This window comes from Megalops cyprinoides, chromosome 1 (assembly GCF_013368585.1).
Source record: "Megalops cyprinoides isolate fMegCyp1 chromosome 1, fMegCyp1.pri, whole genome shotgun sequence".
Classification (NCBI taxonomy): domain Eukaryota; kingdom Metazoa; phylum Chordata; class Actinopteri; order Elopiformes; family Megalopidae; genus Megalops; species Megalops cyprinoides.
In genome coordinates, this window is record NC_050583.1 from 52,836,170 (window position 1) to 52,852,796 (window position 16,627).

Here is a 16,627-nt window from a genome sequence, read left to right on the forward strand (position 1 = left end):
CCTTGACGAAGTGATGAAGAACAGTTGGCAGACGTCAAGCGCTAATAACCTCTCAGATAATGTTCCTGGACAGCATCAGGAATTTCTGAGCAAATGAGCCCACAAATGTCTTCACCCTCAGAGGAACGATGCTGGTAATTGTTAAACTCATTTTGAAGAGTGGTAATTTTTAAGCTGTCCGTAACCCCCTTCCCAAAAGTCCCTAGATAGACAGACACGAAGCCCTTTTTCGACAAAAAAAAAATGTTTCTTAGCTTGTAAGCCAAGACAAATTGTTCTTAGTTTTAGTTGGCAGCGGTGTGGCTTTTGGGGGGGTGGGTGTAATGGAAGTTTATGAGGTTGTAAGTTTAATGTGAGATCGCTAAAACCTGGGGTCCAGCTTGGTTCAATGGATCGAGATGTTGCTTTAAATCTCTTTTACGTGCAGGGCTTCTGCAGTGAGAATTCTTAAAAATGCATGATAAAATGCAGAAACACCACAGCACTCCATTTCGAAATCACAGGAGATCAGCATGGGAGGTTTAGACAGGACAGAGGCAAAGGGGACTGGGAATGTAATCACTTTTACAGAAATTGAAATTAATTTTACATTCTCCAGTATGTGTCGACCTCAAACTTCAAATTTTAATCTTACCGGACAAAACACCATCACCTTCCCCCAAAGGTGAAAAGTAAACAAGTGGATATTAGAAATCTTAAATCCTGCATATTTATCATACCGTCTTGTGTACTTTTCTCATTAAGTGAAATTAACTTTGCCTCAGGAAATGTGGAGACTTTTCACTCACTGCCTGATCTCAAATTCAAATACCAGTGGTAATAACTGAGGGGTACACATTTTTTGTGGTCACACCCCTGTTCAGAGCGAAGCAGTTTTTCACCGCTTGGTGAGATGGTTCACAGGTGGGTGAATGTTTTCATTCGGCCCAAGGTTGACATTTAGTGAAATTTGCCAGCAGTTGGTTTTAGAATAACACACACTCACCGCAGACAAAGTGCCATGCCTCTGAATAGCACTGCTCTCCTCACAGCGACCAGGTAATCATCAGAAAACTTCCCATGGTGATCAGGACAGCTGAATCACTGGCCATCTTCTGATGCAGAGTGAATAACCAGCTCTTCAGACTACACCTCTGTTTCACCTCATTCCCTGCCCCCTAACACCTGCTACTTCTAGTACTTGCTGTCTATGTGTAGTATCGCAAAATGTTTTGGATTCTGTGATCTAGTGACTGATGTATGATAGTATACTTGGCTTCCTTTGTTTAGTCAGGTTGCACAAGTTAGCTAGGGTTAGGGCTTGAATAGTGTTATGCTCACACTCACTGGTCTGGGTGTGTTGTTAGCCTGGTCTGACACTGTTGGTCATTCAGATTGAATGGATGCACTTAAGTTCTCTGGTGGTGGAAGTTGCTCTGGATAAGAGTATCTGCTAAATGAATGTAATGTAATGTAATGTAAACCTTTTCATCTGCAGGGGACTCATCGCCCTTGAAGACAGGACCTTCGTCCTTGAGCCAGCATTCCATCCGGACAACGGCACTCACTTGATTTACAGAGGAGAATACCTCAGCCTCTCCCCCGGCACTTGTGGTCACGGTTTCAACATAACCCACTTGGCCGCCGACCCCACGGGCAGTCCCTTCCAGTCATTTGGCACGAGGGTAAGGTCACAGTGTGGGTCGAAGCTCTCGGAAGTTACCAGCGGGTATGCTCCAGCATTGCAAGTTGAACTGTACTGAGCTCAAGCTTCTCGCTCAGTCATCAATGTCAGACTGTCAGAATCTCAGATCAAGTTAATTTCTGCCTTTATGGCAGGCATTTCAGTCAAAAAGACCAGACATCATTTTTTGCTGTAGGCACAGCAGAGCGTAATATTCCAGGGGGATGTTCAATTAATTTAGGTAATTAATTATTTCATATATTCATGTATTCTGACACGTTCAGTGGAAAAGACCAGACATAAGTTTTTTTGCTGTAGGTCATAACGGAGCACAGTATTCCAGGAGGATATTCAATTAATTTAAGGAATTAATTAATTAATAAATTTATGCTTTCTAGAATATTCAGTGGAAAAGGCCAGATAAAGACCAAGATTTTGTTGCAGAGGGGAGTACAAGTTTCCAGCAGGTACAGGCAATTAAGCCTCCTTTGAGCTAATATGGCTCACATTCCAAATTTTAGATGTTAGACAATCTTTCTGGATAACAGAGGATCGTGATTATGGGAGACTCAGTTTTGACCGGTGTAGACACCAATGTACAATGTACAACGCCAATTGATGGATTAGCAACAAAAAAACACATTTCACTTGACAGCATTGATGGTGGAGACTTTTTTTAATAATTCATTTTTTGTGGTTGATACACTCTTTCATTGCAAACAGAAAGGACATGATTACTTAATAACAGACAGTGTATACAATGTATTTTTTTGGATTCATCTCAGAAATTGGCAGCTTAAAGGTTAAATGCCTCAGACTGGAGAGAGGATGGCGACTGTATCAATGTGATTATGAGAAAAAGGCATTTTCACCCATCTCCAGAGAGAGAGAGAGAGAGAGAGAGAGAGAGAAAACGGGTGAACTTGACTCTGGGCCTTTTACATTATTAGATTACGATCATCAGTCCCAGAAGAGCCTTTTTGTATTAAACAATAAAAGTCACATTTCCTGCCTCGCAGCGTAACGCTGATAACTGTAGTGGGGGTTAAAGCCGACACTCATTTCACGTGTCCTTTTATTCCGAGGGATAAGTGAAATTGAGTATTGTTAAGAGACCCGGGATTATTCAGATCGGATTAATGTATCCTGACAAGAGCAAAGTGACATCAACACGTTTGCGAGGTAGTCATTTGGATGATTTATGATTCTCTGCGAAATATGTCATACTTTATGTTTCGCGGATTTAATGCTCAAACTTTACGTTTCCACCTTCTCTTTGGCCTATCTGATGACATTGGGCTTCATTTCTTCCCTTCTATCTCGCAGATGTCAGGGTCGCAGGAAATTGGCTCCCGTGTCTGGGCTGAGGTTTAAGAGGCAGAGGGTTTTTGTCAACTTGTTTTCCCTCAAGCTGTTGCTGCATTAAGATTTGGTCCATGATAGTGCAAACTAACAGTATATTGGAGAGGGGGATACCATTTCACCCCCGTGCAGATAACAAGAGGATACACTGGCCTAAACATGGGCGCTGAACGAAAGGTGGGAAAACATGTCAGACACAAGCAGCAAATGCTAACCATTATTATTTGAGGTCAGCGTGATCTTTTCTTTGCAAAGGTTACGCCATCCTCTTGGTCACATGGCTTATAGACACAGAGTAAGCTGTTTTAGCTCCAGAGACTCCAGAACCCTGTGTATGTGGTCCCCCAGCTCTCCGCTTTTGACAGAGCTATCCAGCATTCAGACAGTATCGGCAAAACTGATAGAGGAATGCAGGCAGAATTCATTAGTGCAATGGCACAATGATTGAGTCTAGCAGAAAGGGGAAAACAGACACTGAAGATCGGAGAACTGACTTTGGGAACACAAGTGACAGAGAAGCTGCCATGTCCTCACACTGCATCACAGTTTCTGAAGGACCATGCTTTTAAGGTGATACAGATGGCTGTGCTCTGATTAAAAAGATGAGTAATTTAGCTTACCAATTATCATACGTCTACTCTGAGCTCAAAATAAAGACCAAGGTCTTGGAAAAAAGTCAAAAGGCTTTTTGGAAATGCTCCTCAGGGAGTGTTTAGGTGGACGTACCTGCTGAGCACAGCTAACGTTTAATGACCTTTAGAGGGCAGATTTAGCGGCACTTGGCACAAGCAATCAAACACTTTCCCTGAGTTTTAGGATTTGCTCATTAAACCGAGCTGGGTGTCCGATAGGGGAATTAAAAGCGAGTCAGTCTCAGAGAGCTTGGGGAAAAAAGGGGGACAGGTGGTGGGGAAGCCCTCATTACCTGTCACCTGTCAGGCCAGCAGGTGTGACCGGGAGCCGTCCTGGGTTCAGTTGAGCTGAGACTGCATAACAGAGGCCTTGGGCCATAGAAGACCTCTGCTCAACAAACCTTCTGCCAGCAGGTGTCTGACACTGGAAGGCAACTAAGACCATGACCTTGAATGAGAACCTTTCCAAGCACATACGCTGACCATACACTGGGTTGTCCTCGGGAAACTTGGACTGAGTATTAAGAAAATAACTGTGCGTGAAGCAGTTTAGGTAGGATTTCCTGGGAAAGATGCACACACCTGTGTAAGACTGTGATTTTAACGAGTGGCGTCATGCAACTTCACTCCAGTAAAGGATGGCATAAATGATCCTGTAGTTGCAAACAAGGCACATCCTTTGAAAAATACATAAATGTTAATACTTTACAGGGGCAAAAACATTTAATCTTGGAGCTCTCCCATCAGCCAAAAGAAGCCCACAGGACATAGGAATCTAGAAGAGAGCACAACTCCTGAATTAAGATTAAGACATTTTTAGGGGCAAAAATGAACTGCCTCCTCTCTTTGTCCCATCTTACCTGTGCAGCACAAGAGACACGCGCAGAGGACTACAAAGTATGTGGAGCTGATCATCGTGGCTGACAACCGAGAGGTACGTTGCACAAGCAAAGGTACTCCATACACAGACAGCCGGCTGAATCTTCGAGAATGAGTGTGGTCTAAATCAGAATATCCATAGGCAGTGTAGCCAGGCAAACAGCACAGGAACCTCCCGTTGTGTACTGGAACCTAATAGATGAAAGGTGGTCAAAGATGAGGATGAAAGTAACACTGGAGATAAATATCTGGTCATAATATAGAATATCTGTGGCTGAACTGTTCTATGTACCTTGAATGTCTCATATCACGTTATAAGAACATTCATAAAAACCTTGCAGAAAGTCCAGCAAAAGCCTGACAAAGTCATATGCCGCTGTTCGAGAACTCCCAAAACAACCCACACAGCACATCACAGCCAGGGCTTCATGACTGAATTATTTGCCAACTGTTGGCATTTTTTGGATCCAAACCTGCATCCCTCCGGTGTAGAGCATCATGGAAATGAGAGGAAATAAAATGCAGAGTGAGGGACAGCTCAGTGACCTCAGAACTGAAGACAGCGTGTGACAGAGCTGTGGTGGCAGAGATAAGCCTTCCCACAGGAAGCTGTGGTCAGACAGGAAGGAGATAACGCCGCAGACCCCTAACCAGCTGGCTGTGGAGGAGACGCGTGGCACGGAGACTCCCCAGGACAGCTGCGCAGCAGGGCGGACGCAGCGTTAAGCTCTGGGAACTGTGAGGTCGCATGGTGGTCACCACTGACCTGTGGTCAGCAGTCTGTAGCATTGGACTGACCGACGCCAGTGTGTAGGCCGGTGTAGGTGGGCACAGTGAGAAATGCTCTATTTCCACCTGGCTGGATACAGAAGAGGAAATCAGCCTGCACCAATCAGAACAGCCCACACCACCAAAAGAGTTCATCCTTGCTAAAGTCTTCAGAAAAAAAAAAAAACCTGTCACAGCTTGTTCTTAAATCCCTTACACTTCAAGTGACCGCAGCAGTAAATCTCATCTGCTTCGCAGGCTTATGGCCACCCGGCCAGAAGTCGAAGTACGGATGAGGGGCCTCACTTGTTGAACTAATAAAATAGATACAGAAAGTATCTCTCCTGGATTTATGGCCAGGTGATATATTTTCATCTGAGGTCCAGCCAGGTCCTAATGGTTTTCATTTTCTCAGTCTTTAAAGGCACTAGTCTTCTTGGCCAATATGGTTTTACTCTTCTCAGACTTCTTTTCTGTAAAAATTCCCAATGTGATTCATCTGGTGTCCGACACAGTTGACATCATGTTGACTGAACTGCGGGATGTATAAGAGAAGGTGAAAAGATGTGTAAAATCTTTACCATATGTATGAGGTTGGCTGTTAGACCATACACTCAGTCCTCATACAGTTTATACCTTCATGGGTTTGGGATGTAATTTAAAACATGTCTTCAAAGAGATGTGGGGGGAATCCCAGGCTTGTCTTGTTGAGGTTAATCTGTTTTCAATGATCAGTTTCAGAAACAGGGGAAGGATGTGGAAAAGGTCAAACAGAGACTGGCTGAAATTGCCAACTACGTGGACAAGGTAAACCCTGCTGGAGCACAGCATTCTTGGATGTTTGCAGATGTCAGGCTACAATGAGATACTTGTCGAAAAAAGTATTGATCCAGGAAATACTTAATGATCAGAAAAGAAAGCACTAGGGTATTGTAATGCCACTTTTAACCGACTTCTTACAAATCCACTTTGCTGTAGTGCGTACGTCAATTCTTCTAAATCCTTTACTAGCATGACTAGTCTAAGAACTCTCAGCATGACTGTCTGAGGACCCAGATGCACAAGTAGGTTTAGAACGGGATCAGACAGGTGTGTGATCCCCCTTAGTGAATGTGCCTGCTTTGAATGCCAGCCTGTGGTCTCGCTCAGTTCTACAGAGCCCTGAACATCCGTGTGGCTCTGGTGGGCCTGGAGGTGTGGAGTGACACGGACAAGTGCTCCATCACGCAGGACCCCTTCACCACGCTGCATGAGTTCCTGGACTGGAGGAAGCTCAAGCTGCTGCCCCAGAAGCCCCACGACAACGCCCAGCTGATCAGGTGGGGTCAGGCTCCGCCCCCATATTACACCCATTGGCTATCAGACACAGGAAGTGATCAGCATGGGTGGTGGTGGGGAGCAGCAGTGTAGCATATTGGCAAGGAGCAGGGCTCCTAACCGAAAGGTTGCCGGATCGATTACCCACTAGGACACTGCTGCCGGGCAAGGTACTTAACCCAGAATTGCCGCAGTAAATATCCAGCTGTATCAATGGTTAACATGTAAAAACTGTAACCTATGTAAGTTGCTCTCAAGAAGAGCATCTGCTAAATGACATTAATGTAATGTGGCATCTTTGTGTTGTCCCCTCACAGTGGAGTGTACTTCCAGGGCACCACCATCGGCATGGCCCCCATCATGAGCATGTGCACGGCAGAACAGTCGGGGGGCATCGTCATGGTGAGCACCAATCGGTAGAGAAACGCCTAATCCCGGTCACTGCCACCACCACCATGGCGGCCTCTCGCTGTGGTGGTCTCCGAAGCTCCTTCAAACAAGAGCAATAACTGTGCCAGCCCGAGCGATGTGGGGAAGCAAATGAAATCCATATAAAAATGATAGAAAAACAGATTTAAAAAAAAAAAACAGCCCAGAGTATTAAAATCTTATGGGCAGGAAAGCCAGATCTCAAAGTGGCTGGAAACAGCGCATAGCCTCGGGCTGAGCAGTTGCAGACCGTCTGCGGATTGACCTCAGAAACAGCGCCTCACCATTTATTCGTATAATCCAAACACACATAATCCCACTACACCATCGCTGACAGCGTTCTCAACATGTGTTATTCAAGGCAACTGCCACTGCAAACATACGCACCTCACACGTTGCAACCAATTCACCCCTGTATGTACAGTACCAGTATATTTTTTATTTGTTTATAACACGTTTCTGGTCACTGCATAATTCCATCTGTGTTGTTTCATAATTTTGATGTCTTTACTATTATTCTAAAATTTGGAAAATGGTAAAAATAAACAAAGAAAAGTGTGTCCAGACCTTTGACTGGTACTGTACATATGTAGCATATGTTCTTGTCTGGGGAAACCTACACAGTATTAGAAGAAACAAGCGTTTACAGAGCTGGACTTGTACCTAGAACTCGAGGTGAAGCTTCCCATACTGAAGGATTCAGACCTACCCAGTGCTGTACTCACCACACCAAGTGCTCAATACTTTCTTTGTTGGGTGTCAGATGGGGAGAATGAAAGATTTTTTTATGGAAGCTGCAGTCATGAACATTAGACCAGGATATAAGAACCAGGGATCCCATGGAAGATTAGAGTTGTGGTCTGAGGAGAGCATAGAAATACAGAGAAGGAGCAATCCTATGATTGGGGTGGGGTGGGGGTGTTTAATGAGAAATGCAGTCTCAGCTACATGAAACGTAACCATTACATTTTAACAAGGCACAATAAATAGTTCGCACAAGGTAATCTATCGTGTGCACAGTGGAACAAAGAGCCTATCTTAGAGACAAAAAAAACAACAAAAAACAATCTGGTGCTAGTGCTGTAAATTATTAAGTATTAGGATTAGCTGTGGTGTGGAATTTAATACCCTAAGCAGACCCTTTCCCCTGAATCAGCCCCTCTGTTATGGCACTAGCGGAGACGCGTAATGTCAAATAATGTATATGTTTTCTTTAAGGGGGGGGGGGGGGGGGTGGGGGCAGCAGGTTCCGCAGCTTGTTCCCAGATGTTTATTCCCCCTATATTCCTGACAGCTGGCAGAGCGTGGCTTAAAGTGATTAAAGGCCTGCAGATCAGGTTATAGGACCGACAGGTTGCTCGCGGTGCGTTACTGCGAAGGATCGCTTTTTCCCAGCATGCTGTGGTGAATTCCGCTCATTTGATGTAACGTTTTCTTTCTGGATTTGTACATTTCAGAGATGCGAGATTGAAACAGAGGAAGATTTTCAACAGCCATCCACATAAAGACCAACAAATGAAATCCAGTAATATACCTGAAAACAAGTTTTGTTTGAGAGAATATCAGAAAGAATAATTCATGTAGAAATGCACAAAATGTGGAAAGATTGCCTCATCCACCAAGCTAAGATGGCCACAATTGCACTCTCATAATTCTCTCCCACAAGTTTTTCTAATCATTGCCTGTGATCAATGTACGGTTCTTGTTCATACATATTCAACGACATTCTGCTTGCCATTAATAGATATAAAAGCTAAGCAAAGCTTGTCTTTTTATGTCCCTTTATAACTTCCCTCGTTTCCTCCTCCCACGACGCACCCTGTAATCAGTGCAGAGAAACCCCCAGCTTTTGTACGCCACATGCCAGAATGGAACAGATGAGGGAGACTCCCAAAAGAGCATGGCAGTGATTTAAAGCTATCAGAGAAACGGCAGCTGTCTGGGAATCCCAGCAGTGTGTTCAAAAAACCGCTCCTGCCCGCCGCGCTCGGCGGCTCTAAGGGCTCGTTCGGGGGGCCCTGGGCCTCCCTGCAAGCAGCGCCACGCCACGGACCGCTGCACTGGGTGGTAGCTTTCCCGCTCACCCGAAACGGCAACCCCGCCCCCGTGGCGGGCCGAGGGGGAGAAAACGGACGGCTCCTGCCACCCACCTCATTCGTTGTTTGTCACACCACCTCTGCACCTAACAGACGAGCCGCAATAGCTGCCTCACCTTCGGCTCGCGCAACTCCAAGGTCACCCCGTCTGCTCGTTGGGGGGGGGGGGCAGGGGGGGAAGGTTGCGGAGCGGCATCAATCAGCGGAGTTTATCGGCAAGTTTCATCTGCCACCGCTGGGAGGCCCCCAGCGAGCGTGGGCACTCCTGATTAGCACGCCGGCGCATTGCCCTGCTTTTCGGCACAGCGGTAGGGAAATAGCCACAGATCAGCGGGAGCCTAACTAGCTCCTTTATTGAATCCGTACTGAAGTAAGTAATACGCATAATAATAGAATCCGAGTAATAGAATCCAAACCGAGCACCGCTTCTCAAATGCATTTTTTTTTAGAAAAGTAATTGTTTGCCTTGTGTGTTGTGCCTCCCCCAGCCCCCCATCCCAATTTATATCAGTTTATTGATTGCTTTCCCCCCTCTCCCTCATATGAAATCCAATTACAATTTGTTGTGAGAAAAGATAAGTGTAATTATTAAATGTGCTGTGAGTGTCTGATATTAGGAGGTTGCGAGAGAAGCAATCATGCCAGACCGCATCCACTGAATAGTAATTTGGGAAATGCCACGTGTGCCAAAAGGAGTACAGCTTAATATATATACCCAATACTGTTATTTGCTTTTGTTAATGGTGTCATTATGGAGAATGACAGGCCGATTCCTCCCCCAGGATCATTCGGACAACCCACTGGGTGCAGCAGTGACTCTGGCACACGAGCTGGGACACAACTTCGGAATGAACCACGACACACCAGAGAGGGGGTGTGGGTGCCGGATGACCGTCGACCGCGGGGGCTGCATCATGACCCCTTCCACAGGGTGAGTGTCACCAGTGGTTGAAAATCAAAGATCACAGAGACCAGGCAGGTGGTGGGACTGGGGTTAAATGGAGTCACTCAATCAGATCTCCTAGTGCTGTAAAACTGTGGCTCTGCCAGGGCTGGGTAAGGGTTAACTCTAAAGACAGGACTTAGCTCGTAAGATTTATGTCCTGTTTCTCAATTAAGCAGGGGGCACGTCACCAGTTACTGCCTCATTGCAGCCAAATGAGCCCCCATTGTGTAAGGCCTCACAAATGATTGTCTTAATTCCCTAACTACCCGGAATATATTAGTGCTTTAACAAGCTATCATTATCCTGGCACTAATTGACCCTTACAAAACAGTAATTGCACGCTAATCGGGAGAGGTCCATTGGCGTGGCATGCAAACATTTGCACATGTAAAACTCTGGTTGATGTATTGCCGGTCGTGCGTTCGCAAACAGCTACTAGATCTACAGGAGTGTCCGTGGCCATGCGGTCACTGGGAATCATGTTTCTGTGGTCACCTGATGGCTGTTTGAATGAACTGATAACGAGCCTCTGCCTCAGTTTAGCGCTGCCTGGATGGATTTCCCATCATCTTTGGAAAGGAAAATACCCACCAGATTGATCGACAGATCCGCCGACTCTCTGTTATTGCTGTTGGGCTCCAAACACAATTACGGCAAAAGAGCTGAACCCCAACAAGGGCTCCACACCGGGTGGGGGGGGCAGGGAGGTGGGAACCTGAGCGGCCCCCGCAGACGGGACTTGCCGGCAGGCCCAGGCTGAGGCGTCGGGCCTGAGAGCGGCGGCTCCGGTGTTTTTGCTGGAAGCCTCGACCCGCTATTTTCGTTGGACCACACCCACGAAAAACTGGGGGGGGGGAGGGGGGGTGTAACACGATTCTCAATTACGTGCCTCGTAAAACAACACGGCGAACCTGGAAAGGAAAGCGAAAGGGATTCTGAGGGCATCCTCGGCAAAGCGGGCCTGTTCAAAAGCACACAAAGAGTAGCGAAACGAAGCGGAGTGCAGCAAGAGAAACCCATGCGCCGAAAACGAGAAATACGCTTTTCCCGAACGCAGGTGCTGTGGTTCCTCCTCACATTAACGAGGGCCGATGTTATTCTGGTATACTCATACAATATTTATCATGAGAATTCTCTCAGACGCCAGAAATAAATTCTTAAGTACCCCTGAACGCTTTCCAGAATGTGCTGAGGCTTTCACTATGCGAGGCGCAAAGTAGCGAGAGCTTGTCACCGTCAGCCCAAAAATACCAGGGTGAAGTCATGATTTTTAAGAAGCGTCTTTGCTAAGCATATGCATGGACACTGAAAAGTGTGATCATATGAAAGTGCCTGCACTTCAAAATAATCACTTTCAAATTACAGTAGAAAATTTTATTGTGTTTTTATGAACCCTAACGTGTGTAAATATAATGGTTTAATGCATTCGTATCTCTACCAACTAGCTTGCACCTTGTCTGGTCAACTATTGAAAGTTGGTCATGCAGTGCTTCTAATATTGTTGACTAATTATATGGCTTTTTGCTTGTGTTGTACTCTGCCTCACTTGTAAGTCACTTTCGATGAAGGTGTCTGCAAAATGAATAAATATAAATGTAAATGTAAATCACAGGAAAAAGAAGCATCATTGCCTGTTCACCTGCCACCAACAAAGACAAACTACTTTACACTGGAGTAGTTTATCATGATATTCAAATCAGTTCGATTCATCTTTATAAGCTGAATAATGTAGTGCAGTGTGATTAGCGTGATTAGCTAATTCCAATGGTTCTTAGCTCCTTTACCCTGGGCCACTTTCAGTAATTCATTTACACAGACGGATTATTATGGGTGCAACTAAGGTAACGTGCTTTGATAGAAGAGTACAGCACAATGGCCCAATGAATGTTTTCCCACATAACCCTCACCCTCAACCCCCTAACCACCACACATTCACATTTACATTTCTTCATTTGGTAGACACTTTTATCCAAAGCGGGTTACAAGTAAGGCAAAGTACAACACAAGCCATATAAGGAGTCAACAATATTAGAAGCACTGCATGACCAAGTTTCAATAGTTGGCCAGACAAGGTACAAGCTAGCTGGTAGAGATGTGAGTGCATGAAACCATTAGATTTGAATACACAACACCACACTGTCCCACCGGCTTCCCCTGAGATCAGAGAGGAAGCATGGAATCTATGTCTACAAAAGCAGCCTTCACAGGAGAAGGATCACAGATTCCTGCTCTGTTAATCCAGAGGGGAAAGTGCTGGGTTAATTTCAGTTCAGAAACAGAACGGTTTTCCCTCCCCCCTTTCTCCTCCATGTGGGATCTCCCCCTGCGGAGAGAACTCCAACATCCGCACTTCATTACAGCGCAAAAAGGCCACAGAGTCGCACAGAGGGACACGCTAAACCGGCCCCGATGGCTCCGGGCCCGTCGTTCGTCGGCCAACCGTAAACACAATGCTCAGGTTCTGTTTATTGCCGGCCCCCGTATTGTTTTTCCAGACTGATTCCCATTCCCGTTCAAAGGGCTGGAGACTCGGCCAGATGTGATCTCAAGGCCGAGGGGGACTGAGTCAGCATCTTTGGTTCGATCTCAGATTTCCCGAGCGATACGGTCGTGGGAGAGTCTGAATGGGTCTGTCTCTCTTACCTGAGTTTTTTTCCACTGTCGGTCTACTGTTTAGATGGGTTGTGTCAGTGGAATGCATACATCACCAGTTAGGAGCTGAGCAGGGACCAACACAATACAGAAATCACACACATACACACATCCCTCAAGAAGTAGTAGGCACAGGACTGAAGTATTAATAAAACAAGACATAGAGTAATACTTCCAAGCAGTTATTCATATTTACAAGTGTAACCACTTGGGAAAGTTAGAGTAGTGTGCGTTCTTCTTGTTGCTGAGCGGAAGCCAAACATGCATCTGAGTTTAACATGGGTCTAAATGTTTCGTCACATGATAAAAGGAGTGAAACATGGTGTGGCAACTTCTTAATGCCTTCATGCAGCCCACAGATGAATGGTTAGCCCAGCCTGTATCATTAGGGTGTGACTGCCTTTGATTGCAAGAGAACCCAATAGTACCAAAGATGCCTACTGCAGATTCAGGCAGGGCTCAGAGTGGGTGAAGAGGTTTTAGGAGCTTCGCTGAGACGACGGGGTGAGCGGGGGGGGGTGGGGGGTGGGGGTTTCTGCTGACAGCCTCTTCCCCGTCATTACAATGTGGGGAGTATGTAATAGACAGGCTGGCTGGGCTAGCGCCAGGCGTGCAGCTGCACATCTGCTCAGAGAGAAGGCACTTCCTGTTAGCGTTCACCCAAACCAGAACCGGCTGGTGCCCTTTTTTTTTCTTTTTTTTTTTTTTTTACACAAAGCCTCAACCCAGTTCACCCTTGACAACAGACATCCCCATTTTTTTCTATAATCAAGTCGGCATTTACATAGCAACCAAACTTCTGTTCTCTTGAAGTACATCAAACTGATTCCAGCCAAAGGTTCTGCCCCATGGGAGCTGTGTTCTAGCTGCAAAGGGGTCAGGGCCTGTACAGGGCAGGAGCCTAGCTGGCCTTGAATTGTGCTAATTAGCTCCGTTGCCATCTTTTGTCTGGGGTTGCAGGCAGACATCCATTCATAAATTTCCTTGCGCCAATAGTCGGCGGATATGATTCAGGCTTAGAAACAAGCCAGCGGACATCAAAAATCTGACCTGTGTCTGTGAACGTTTTTTTTTGAACGACGAGCTTACTCTTGCTCGTTTTCATCTAATGACGTCCACAGGGAAATCAGTCAAAGAGCTCTACAATATCTCCATGGCAGAGACTCCTCTTGCACTGAAAACATCACTTAATGGAATCTCTCTGACTTTTTACCTCTATGGCCTCAGCACTGGAAACTGCTTGAGGGGGGTTGAGTTTTTTTGTTTCTCTATTGTTAGCCCTCTTTTTCTGTGGGAGTCTATTGAAGACATTACACGAACGGTCACATTATCATAAAATGAGCATTTCTTTAAATTGTGTAGGACCATAAACCCCCAACGAATACCAAAGAAGCTGGCACTGTGTAACAAAACCCAAAGGAATGGAATTTCTTTGAGGGACAGAGAGAGAGATATCGCTCATCAAATAGTAACATGCTTAATTTTCTTCACTAATTTATTTCATTCAGAATGAACCTAATCATCATATAATGATTGGTTTCGCTATTCTCCTTCGTACCCTCACACTTAGTCATTAAACATAGCTTTGTCACTCATTACCCCAAGTGGACAGTTACCATACCCATTCAGAATCTCACCACTCTGTTGCCTAATGCTATTCCCCGGATACAGGAATGCAACAGGAATAGAGTGGGTGGATGGGAGCTTGGGCTGCTCTGAAGGTCATGAAATTTGACCCTGACTAACAGTTAGCCAGTTTTTTGACTGTTGAGCCACCACCTGTCCGTCAAAGTCAAACCAACTCCCCGGAACATGCAGAGAATGTGTGGCGTGCCTTAGACCAATATTTTCCCACGAAACTCGTAGCACTCGCCATAATCTCCTGGAACGTGTTGGGCTCAGGACTCCAGCTACAATAACAGCCACAGCACACCGGGGGGGACTTCCGTATTCTGAGCGTGGCGCACAAACACGCTCAGGTCTTTATCGTCCGCTTGCAAATCGGCGGCTACTTTGGGAGGAGGAGAGAGCCACCCTGGGGGGTCGGGCGTGCTCTTCTCAGAGCTGGTGGATTGGCTCAGGTCACCGGTGAAGGTGGCGGTGTCCTCCACACCGGGTGGTTTGGGGCGGCTGGATTGGCGATCGTTATTGTGGAGGAGGTGGGGGCTTGGGGCTGGGGCGTGCGTGGTCGCCTCGGCCCGTTTCGGAGGAGTTTTCCGCAGTGCTTTGTGGATGAGAGCCTGTGCATAAGGCTGTGGTGGAGTCTTATCTCCAGGCCTCCTGCAGGCTCCTCTGGAACTAGCCACGCCTACCGCCAGGCTCTCCAAAGTGCTGCCGCTCAGCTCTGGCGGGGCCAGGAGGACGGCAGAGCCGCTCGTGTCTCAGCTCGGAGGTGAATTCAGGAGAGAGAGGGGAGAGCAGATCACGGTCGCAAAGGTCAGGCTGTTGTCACCCGAGGCTCTGGCAGCACCGTCTGTGTGGGCACGTCCCCCCCCCAAGCCTCCATGGTTCGCCGCCCTGGCTGGTGCTGGCACCGGCGTGAGGGCCCTCTGGGTCCGCATCTGTTCCTCATAATCCATCCTGATTTTTCCCTTGTTTCGAAATGATTACCGCCCCCCCCCCCCCCCCCCCCCCCCCCCCCCATTCTTTCATTTACAAAATTAACAAATTATTTCTGTTCTGCCTCGGATAAATAACAGCTGAGTTGTCAGCGGGGTGTGTGTTATGATGCGGTTTCTCTCGAGTTTACGGTGGGAGGGAGCGACCAAACGCGAATGTTAAAAACCCGGTCGAGAACCCTGGGCTGAGGGGACTGGGTGACATCGGTTGCTAGGGAAGCAGGTTTGCTGTTTTAAGACGGCCCGGTCAGATGTCTCTTGTTGCATGTGAACGCGTTCAGAGCGGAGAGAGAGGCCACGTCTCTCTCGCCCGGTTGAATCTCCCCTGAGGAGTGGCCCTGCTCTCTCGCAGCAACGCGGACCATATGGCCCGGCCCGGTCCCCGTGCACCTAGTGAAACCTCTCTCGGAATAATATTGACGTTTTGATGCATGGGTGTGGTCCTTCTGCTGGGGTTTTCTCCCGCTCAGGAGAAACAGTAAAGAAATCAAAGAAAATGAGCTCACTTCTTTCAAAACACCATGAAGCTGGTTTCACATGTTCACGACGCTATTGGAAACGGAAACTAAACAGTCAAGCGTCGGTGCAGAAGGGATGTGTGCATGCGTGTGTGCCTGTGTGAATGTGTGTGTGCATGCATACACATGCGTGTGTGTGTGTGCTGGGTTTGGGGGTAATTTGGAAATGAGAAACATTTTTGGTATTGCAACAATTGCAACACAGAGCAAAAGTTAAGACCAAAAACAGCTGTGGGGAGGGCAAAAGCAGCAGTTTACTGTCTGTGTCACAGGCAGGCCATCACTGTGGGCCATCTGGTCATTTGGCAATACTGGTGACCTCTTCTCAATGGCTGCCTTTATCACAGAGCAATTTACTGTACCCCACTGAGGCAAAATGGTACTATGAGATGTTGTACGTAGACCTGATGTATGGTATTATTGTGGTATGCTTTGTTTTATGGTTTTTCCCTGTCACACAGCCTTGTTTTGGAATAACCATTGGGTTATATTGGTCTCACCGTGACAACCGCTGTGCTCACACAGGAGTGCTGGGCAATAGCAAAGGGAATCTTTCCCATATCCTCACAGGACAAATATGACTATTTTTCACTCTGCAAATTTCTCAGCACATTGCAATGGAAGGACAGGTATGGGTTCACTGACGGCATCCAAGCAACCTGCAGATGCCCGATGAGCTCCTGGAAGCGTTGTGGAGAGGGATGACCTCTGGGACATTGTGTGTTAAGGAGGATTGCCAGGTTAAGC

The 16,627-nt window shown here is 46.6% G+C and overlaps 1 protein-coding gene across 1 annotated transcript in view; it reads left to right on the top strand.

Annotated features, from left to right (window-relative positions):
- LOC118773531 (disintegrin and metalloproteinase domain-containing protein 12-like) overlaps nucleotides 1-16,627 on the top strand; it is a 78,933-nt gene that overhangs the window by 45,861 nt on the left and 16,445 nt on the right. Inside the window, exons 6-11 of the mRNA XM_036522514.1 lie at nucleotides 1,478-1,664; nucleotides 4,526-4,591; nucleotides 6,040-6,111; nucleotides 6,454-6,623; nucleotides 6,939-7,023; nucleotides 9,929-10,077. Coding sequence (XP_036378407.1) covers nucleotides 1,478-1,664; nucleotides 4,526-4,591; nucleotides 6,040-6,111; nucleotides 6,454-6,623; nucleotides 6,939-7,023; nucleotides 9,929-10,077 — 729 coding nt within the window. The remainder of the gene's footprint in view (nucleotides 1-1,477; nucleotides 1,665-4,525; nucleotides 4,592-6,039; nucleotides 6,112-6,453; nucleotides 6,624-6,938; nucleotides 7,024-9,928; nucleotides 10,078-16,627) is intronic.